We start from the raw sequence: 8934 nt of genomic DNA, 5'->3' as shown, positions 1-8934 counted from the left end.
TTTTATTTAAAAATATTTTAAAATTTTTCATAAAATAGTGTAAGATTGCGTTTAGTAATGATTTTAAGAAGTGTTTTATACTATTTATAATATTTGAAAAATAAAAATTTTAAAGTGTTAGAAAAACTAAAAGCTCATTTGATAGTGATTATAATAAGTGTTTCTAATCTTTATAACATTTGAAAATTTTTATTATTCAAGTATTAAAAGAACTAGAAACGTTTTCTGAATTCACTTTCAAACATACTCTAAAAATACTTCACATAATCACTATCAAATGTACTTTAAGTAGTTTTTTAATATTACAAGTGATTTTTCAAAATTTTAAAAGCATTTTATAAATTTTATCAAATACTTTGAATTCATTTAATACTGATTTTATGAAATGTTTTTAATCTTTATAATACTTAAAATATAAAAAATTTAAAAGTATTAGAAATGTTATAAATGTTTTATAGAATCGCTGTTAAGCACATTTTTAAAGTGTATTTAATAGTAGTAGTTTGAAATATGAAAATTTTTAAGTGATAAAAATATTAGAAGTGTTTTTTATTTTCACTATTAAATAGGCTTTTAATTTTTTTAAAAAATATTTTTTAAATAAAAAATATTTTCTAAAATCAGTAATTCTCTTGAAAATATTTAATAAAAATATTAAAGTTGTCCTATTTAAAATTTTAACTTTTTTGTTTTAATTCGATTTTCTGGGCGACAAACCTTAAAATCGATCAAGTGCATGGATGACAGTAAACCGGTAGGGGCAGGAGGTTATGTTTGGCGCCTTTCCAACATGGCTCTTCTCTCTGTTTATTTTCCCCAAACCCCATTTCCTTTCTGCCTCTCAAGGCCTACTTCACCATCACAGTCGCTGTATTCTCTTTCTCTCTCTAAAACCTCCTTTTCTTCCTCTAGATCCAAACCCAATGCCCTTCTAACATCACACCCTCCTCTTTCCAACCAACCGGCTCTTCTGTCCAATTTTCCTTCAGTTTCTAATGACGCCGTCAACGACCACTACTATTTGCTAGACTTATCGGTTCGGTACGATGATGTTGAGCTCATCAAGGCTGTCCACGCTTCAATTTTCAAGCTTGCAGAAGACACTCATTTGGCTAATGCTCTCATCGTGGCTTATCTCAAACTGGGTATGGTTCCTAATGCCCACAAGGTTTTTGTGGGACTTTCGTGCCCGAATGTGGTGTCTTATACTGCCATGATTTCGGGTTTCGCCAAGTCTAACCGAGAACGCCAAGCTATGGAGATTTTTTTTAGGATGAGAAGTTCAGGTATTGAGCTTAATGAATTTAGTTTTGTGGCGATATTAACAGTATGCATTCGGCTGTTGGATTTAGAATTGGGTTGTCAACTTCATGCTATTGTGATTAAAATGGGCTTTTTGAATTACACTTTTGTTTCCAACGCACTGATGGGTTTGTACGGTAAGTGTGGGTATTTGGACACTGTGCTTCAGTTATTCGATGAAATGCCTCACAGAGATATTGCGTCATGGAATACTGTGATTTCGAGTGTGGTGAAGGAGATGATGTATGGGAGAGCATTTGAATTGTTTCGTGATATGCGGAGAATTGATGGATTTAGAATTGACCATTTTACACTTTCAACCATTCTGGTGGCAGCCACTGGAGGGGTAGCTTCGATGGTAGGGCGGGAAATCCATGCCCATGTTATCAAAATTGGGTTTGAGTCCAACATAAGTGTGATCAATGCTCTAATTAGGTTTTACACAAAATGTGGGAGCATAAAACATGTGGTGGCTTTGTTCGAGAAGATGCGTGTAAGAGATGTCATTACTTGGACAGAGATGATTACAGCTTACATGGAATTTGGGTTTACAGATTTGGCTTTGGAGGTCTTTGATAAGATGCCTGCTAGGAATTCTATTTCTTATAATGCTATTTTGTCTGGATTTTGTCAAAATGGAGAAGGATCGAAGGCTCTAGCTTTTTTTTGCAGAATGGTGGAGGAGGGTGTGGAATTAACAGATTTCACTTTGACTGGTGTTCTTAATGCTTGTGGGTTGCTTAGGGAGGCGAAAATTAGCAAGCAAATTCATGGGTTTATCTTGAAGTTTGGTTTTGGGTCAAACGCTTGTATTGAAGCTGCATTGCTTGATATGTGCACAAGGTGTGGAAGGATGGCTGATGCTCAAAAGATGTTCTCTCAAAGACCTTTCAGTCAGAGTGATTCAATTATTTGGACTTCAATGATATGTGGTTATGCACGAAATGCGCAGCCAGAAGAGGCAATATCTCTTTTTTGCCAGAGCCAATTAGAGGGAGCAATGGTTGTTGACAAAGTTGCATCAACTGCTGTACTTGGTGTCTGTGGAACTTTAGCGTTACATGAGATGGGGAAGCAAATCCACTGTCATGCTCTTAAATCTGGATTTTTATCTGATTTAGGGGTGGGGAATTCCATAATTACCATGTACTCTAAGTGCAGTAACATGGATGATGCAATTAAGGTTTTCAATGTTATGCCTGCACATGATATAGTTTCTTGGAATGGTTTAATTGCTGGACATCTTCTTCATAGGCAGGGTGACGAGGCTTTGTCTGTCTGGTCTAAGATGGAGAAGGCAGGTATAAAGCCAGATACAGTTACCTTTGTTTTGATAATTTCAGCTTACAGACATACTAACTCAAATTTAGTTGATAATTGTCGAAGATTGTTTCTCTCCATGAAAACCATATATCATATTGATCCCACTGTAGTACATTATACCTCCTTGGTTGGTGTTTTGGGTTATTGGGGTCTCCTAGAGGAAGCGGAGGAAATGATCAATAAGATGCCTATCGAGCCAGAGGCTTCGGTTTGGCGAGCTCTGCTTGATGCTTGTAGAATTCATTCTAATACAACTATTGGAAAACGAGCTGCAAAGCATCTACTTGCTACGAAGCCACGGGATCTGTCTACTTACATACTTGTATCAAACCTGTACTCTGCATCTGGGAGATGGCATTGCTCCGATATGGTTAGAGAGGAGATGAGAGTGAAGGGGTTTCGGAAACATCCAGGCCGAAGTTGGATTATTCATGAAAACAAGGTTCATTCATTTTATGCTAGGGATAAATCCCATCCCCAAGCCAAAGACATACACAGTGGGCTGGAGTTACTAATTATGGAATGCCTAAAGGCTGGATATGTGCCCGACACGAGTTTTGTTCTTCATGAAGTAGAAGAACATCAGAAGAAGGATTTTTTGTTCTATCACAGTGCAAAAATAGCTGCGACGTATGGGCTTCTGATGACCAGGCCCGGAAGACCCATTCGGATTGTGAAGAACATTCTTTTGTGCGGTGACTGTCATACTTTCTTGAAGTATGTTTCAATTGTTACTGGGAGAGAAATTTTTCTGAGGGATGCTTCAGGCCATCATTGTTTCTTGAATGGTCAATGCTCATGCAAAGATTACTGGTGATGCATGGGATACAATCAACTTGAATGTTCTGGAACATTGTAATTTTCATTTTTCTTCCCTCAATTTTTTGGCTGATTTAGAATGTCTAAGCCACTGTACCATAAATGTATTTATATGTGTAATTCTGAAAAGAGAATAAATTATTTTCATTTCCGGTGAAAACATAATGTTTGCCTAGGATGTGATCATTATTGACAACAATATTAATTCCTATGAAGATTGATTTTGGGTTAGGTGGTTAGAATGTTGACTAATAGAATCCTATCGACTTCCTTTGTGTCCTAACAGATCGCTTCAACTGCCAGCCTCTTCGTGTCCGCAGTACAACCAGCAGGCCCAAGAATCTGTTCCGAGACATCAATGGAACAACTGTATTTGCCAACACATAACTGCCATCCACAAAGCAAATAATAAAAAACCAAAGCAAAGAAACTCAGCTGAAAGCCTAAAGCTCATCAAGCGATAAGATATTAGAAAAGGGTATTGATTCATTACCTTTTGGATGATGGATAATGCGTCAGCAGCCTCGCAGGTGCCCTTCTCAAAGACTTGACTGCCTGTGGCGAATGGCTTTCCACAAGTGCCTTGAGGATCACCAAAGCTAGCAAATTTGATGCCGGAGATAGCTCTCCCTTGGCATGACAATTCCAAGGTGTACCCTTCACGAGCATTGGCACAAGCGTTCCCAACAGTCACAGTTTGGAAGGTCACCGATGATGGGTTGCCTCCAAACTCCTCAAACAAAACCAACCTGTTATCTGTACTCGCTAGGAAAGATCGAGGCACATGGTACCTAAAAAGATTTCTCAAAAGGATAAAATAAGAAAAATTGTACAATTCAAATTCAATAAAACCTCTTAACATATGGTCAGAACATATGTTTACCATCTTTGAGAAGGATTCCCACAGTTAGTATTGCATTTTTCGGCCTTGTATGGTCCTCTATAGTCGCATTCAGGACTGCACCCTTCTCCACGGGCGATATAAGATGGCCAGTACCGGCCAAGGCTGTGGCCATTCACCCAAGCCTCTCCCTTGCCCAAACCCATTAAGTCCACCACAACTGGGTCCTCTCCGGGGGGAGCATCGAAAGTAGCCTAAACATATATGCATTCACATTATAAGTTTCTCGTCTACTCTTCATATGGTGAGTCGGAACGTGTAGGAACAGCTAATGCAAAAGATTATACCTTGTACCAAACAAACGACCTGTTTACTGGAAGATTATCAGATTTCCACTGGTTATAGCGTGCACGCCCGAGGAAGATTTTCTTGTCCTCACCATTCAACCCAGCCTTGTACGCCCACTGGTTATTATTAGACAAGTCCTTGATAATATCTGCACTGCCGTTGCTGGCAATTATTTGAACTGGACCATGGATTCCCTGATTCACCATGTCGAAGTCGGGCCCATAATTCTAGTCCCAAGCCAACACAAGACCAACAAATTTAAATTTGAATGCAAAAACTGCCAAAATCTTTCTGAGAATTGAACTTAAATTAAAAGTATATACGCTTACAGTCAATCCAACAGTGGCACTAAGCAAAGTTATTTCATTCTTCCCAAGCTGCAGTGTAATACTTCGCTGGAACTGGAATTCGAACTGTCCAAGTAATGCATATTGGTATCCTGAAATTAAAGCGCAGTGCAGTGAAGAAGACGCATGAAGAAGTGGGATAATAATCAACTTCAGAACTCACGACGAAACCATAACCGAAATTACCTATATGCTCTCCATTCACAAAAGCATGAAGTATGTGGCCGCTAGTGTTTACGCTTAGAGTCAAGTCCTTGCCCCAAATGGGATCATCATTACTTATGTCCACACTGAAAAAAAAGACCAAAATCAGTAGAAAATAACACAAGATAATAGAAAAGCAAGGAGGTGAAAGAAGCATTAATACGTGGTCATGTAATACAAATAATCACTCGTATCTTCTACCACTGTCTTTTGATCCAAGAGCTCTGAAGCAGTGAACCTCCCCGGTGTAATGTACTGAATGGTCTCACCTCTCCAAGTCCATTGCAAGGAATTTGGCTCGTTCTCAGCCTCACTGCCCTTCTTTACAAACGTGGAGTACTGACTGTTAACCTATAAAAACAACATTTCATATTACTTCCACGCTACAAACACAAAGGCAGTCACAAAATATTATGGAATTGCTTCTTACCTTGGCGGTGTTATAAACTTCGTTGGAGCAATCAGGAAGTATACTAACGGACCATGCAGGAATAGTGTAATTAACTCCTCCATAGTTGATTGTCACATCCCTATCCGCATTTGAATTTCCGAAGAAACAACTCGATTTCCCTTGATAACTGTAGATCGTTGCCTAAAATTACAACAACGTTATATTATTTTTCATGTTTGAATTTCAATTTGAAGTATAAAACGAAGAAAATACGTACCCAAGTCAGGGTCCCATAATCAACATTTTTGACATCACCGTAGGTAAGAGCCTTCTCCATTGACAAGAGGAGGAGATGGAGATCCCTGAGATGTCCCCACTTGGGTTGATTCTTATTACCTAAAAAGGACAGTAGATCATATTAAATTAGTCTCTAATAATGCAGGAAATTCTCTCTCTCTCTCTCTCTCTCCCTCTCTCCCTCTCTCTCTTCAGAAATTAGAATAAAAATATACCATATTCATTCAATGGTGCATCATAATCATATGATGTGGTGATGTATGGACCGCCTGCTGTGCGACCGAAATTGGTACCACCATGGTACTGCAAGCATGGAAGTCGAATTAATATGAAAAAAAAAACTTTATTGTATATGAACAATTTGATAAATTTCAATATAGTACTAACCATGTAGTAGTTTTGGAAAGTGCCACCCAATTGGTAAAAGCGAGCAACGGAGAAGGCTAGATCCTCTGCAGTTCTATGTGGGTCTGAGCCACCCCAGTTCTTGTACCTAATTTAATTTATATGAAAATTATTTTTCAATATAAAAAATGAAGGGTTAAATGGAAATAAAATAAAATAAATAAATAAATTATAACCCACCAGCCACTCCAGTTCTCAGTCCACATCTTAGGACTGTTGGGATTATTAGGGGTGAATTGATCGCAGTAATAGCCATTACAAGTGTTAATCTGTTTTCATAAACATATAAGCAGGATTAGTGATGTTAAAATATGAATAAATATCATAATAATCATAATAATAACCATAAATTGTATACCATTGGCTGTGGGGCGTTGTCTTGTTGGCACATGATCCATGGCACGCCGGTATCTAAAGCAGCGGCCATTTGTGCACACCAATTGATGTATTGTACTCCAGCGTCATGGTATGCCCGCATCACATTTCCATATTCATTCTCGATCTTTAGCAACAAAGAATTAATTTTAACAATAATTATAATAATTTAGAATTAAATCAATCAAATATCAAGACAAGTAATCCTGAAATTTCAACCTGAGAGATGATTATGGGACCTCCTTGTGAGGCAAAGAGCTGCTCTTTCTTCATCATGTCCACTATCATGGTTGTGAAGGTTTGCATTTCGCTCTAATTTTGGATGCAGCATTAACAAGAGAAATTATTGAGGATAAAAAATTAATTCATTTAAAATTAATTATAATTATAAGATTAGTTACCATGTAGACAGTATTGTTTGTCCTTAACTGGATGCTTGGCTGGTTATGCAGCCACACCGGAAAGCCCCTGCCATAAATGATATTAACAATCATTCTTAATTTATAAAATAGGGAAAAGTAGGATTTGATTCACTAATACGAAAATATATAAAAAAAATAACTTCAAATATTTTAAATTAATATTATTTTTGTATATTTAAAAATAATTTGAAATATATGCATTTTTAACGAGTTATTCAATTATTCCCAAAAATACATCTTTACTTGTCATGTCATTCAAACCTATACTACTTTATGTAGATATTTCTCTTTTTAGATATTTTATTATTATTATTATTTTATTATTTGAGATTTAAAAAAAATATATTATAAAGTAAGAATTTGAAAAAAAAAAAGAGTTTATTATAGTATTAATAAGTTAAAAATAAATTCATATTTTTTATAATAATAAATTAATAATAAATTTATATTTATTATATAATACTCATAATTGTTTAATATAATACCAAATAAAATTTGTGATATAAAATGTTTTACAATAATTGTAATTTGATATATAGTATAAAAATAAATAAATAAATAAATATTTTAAATTAAATAAATTAATCATAATTTAAATAATGATATATTATTAAATTTATTATTTATTATTTAATAAACAACCTTATTATTTTTTGAATTAGTAATTATGATTGAATCGGATTTGTTGGACAATATTTTCACTTAAAATTATAGGAAATAAATCAAACATTTATTTTTAGAGGTAAAAAAGGACCAAATGATAAAATAATAAAATAATAATAAATATATAAAAAATAAGGGAACATTTATATAGAGAAGTCTAATTATCAATTAAAAAATATGACAAATAAAATGATATTTTTAGGAATAATGAGATGATTAATTTAGAAAGTGTCTATATTTTAAATTATTTTTAAATAGATAAAATAATACTAATTTAAAATATTTAGGATTATATTTACCATAGTGAATCAAATCTCATTTTTCTCCACAAAATATATAAATAATAAATTAAAAATCAAGACAATTACCCATAAGTCCATTCTGCACAAACGTATGGTCCAATTCGAAGAACTGCGTAAAGCCCTTGAGCTTGGATGGCTTTAATAAACCTCACCAGGTCTTTATTGCCTGTAAAGTCATACTGATAGTGAAAGAAAAATCGTTAGACATTATTTAGATAAAAAGAATGGAATATCCAGAAAGAAAAAGCAACCTGACGGCGTTTAGGCTCATGCAGATCCCAGAAAACATAGGTGTCAATTGTGTTGAGCCCTCCATCCTTGGACTTCTGGATCAAATCTGGCCACATCTGAAATCATTAAGCAAACCTATTATTCTCGACATAGAGTAAAATAAACAACATGTGTTTGAAAATATGGTATGACTGTTCAAAACTTGCACCTCAGGAGTACTACGGGGATAATGAACGGACCCGGAGATGAGAATTTTCCTTTCTCCGTTGATCATGATGCCTCTTGCGTCGGATGTGATTTGATCAGCATTACAGGTCAAGCAAAAAGACAATACAAACAAACTCAAAACCAGAAAACTAGACGAGGAGCCCATCGTCGCCACCATGAAAAGAGCTCAAAAGAAGTGAACTAGTATAGGAGTTAGCAGCCTATTTATATGGAGAAGTTGAGGCGAAAATGGATCGACAAGGAGTGTGTCAATCACTAAGAAGATAAAGGGTGGATTTCTTTCTATTATCTTAAGAGTGTGTTTGATGATCCTAAAAATATTTCTAAAATTATTATCAAATGTATATATAACTTGTATCACGGGGCATGCAATAATTAATTTTATCTTTTATTTTAAGCAATTTTAGTAGATGCTGCAATAAGATAAGAAGAACAT

General features: G+C 35.2%; 2 protein-coding genes across 2 annotated transcripts; one reads left to right on the top strand and one right to left on the bottom strand.

Annotated features, from left to right (window-relative positions):
- The first annotated feature begins 774 nt into the window (after nt 1–774).
- LOC117919952 (pentatricopeptide repeat-containing protein At5g03800) lies at nt 775–3604 on the top strand. Its single transcript, XM_034837265.1, has one exon. The coding sequence runs from the start codon at nt 791–793 to the stop codon at nt 3440–3442; it is 2652 nt and encodes an 883-aa protein (XP_034693156.1). The 5' UTR covers nt 775–790; the 3' UTR covers nt 3443–3604.
- Nucleotides 3605–3723: 119 nt separating this feature from the next.
- Nucleotides 3724–8643, bottom strand: LOC117920673 (beta-galactosidase 15-like). Its single transcript, XM_034838269.1, has 18 exons — nt 8479–8643; nt 8291–8386; nt 8106–8218; nt 7054–7120; nt 6872–6964; nt 6636–6779; nt 6458–6546; nt 6260–6365; nt 6088–6175; nt 5853–5971; nt 5615–5776; nt 5348–5535; nt 5167–5270; nt 4963–5072; nt 4633–4860; nt 4328–4539; nt 3938–4235; nt 3724–3831 (listed from the first exon to the last, which is right to left on the bottom strand). The coding sequence occupies exons 1-18, from the start codon at nt 8641–8643 to the stop codon at nt 3724–3726; spliced, it is 2490 nt and encodes an 829-aa protein (XP_034694160.1).
- Between the last annotated feature and the right edge of the window lie 291 nt (nt 8644–8934).

The sequence above is a fragment of the Vitis riparia genome, chromosome 8 (genome assembly GCF_004353265.1).
Source record: "Vitis riparia cultivar Riparia Gloire de Montpellier isolate 1030 chromosome 8, EGFV_Vit.rip_1.0, whole genome shotgun sequence".
In the NCBI taxonomy this organism is placed as follows: Eukaryota; Viridiplantae; Streptophyta; class Magnoliopsida; order Vitales; family Vitaceae; genus Vitis; species Vitis riparia.
The sequence above is the reverse complement of the archived record's forward strand: the minus strand, read 5'-3'. Positions and strand labels throughout refer to the sequence as shown.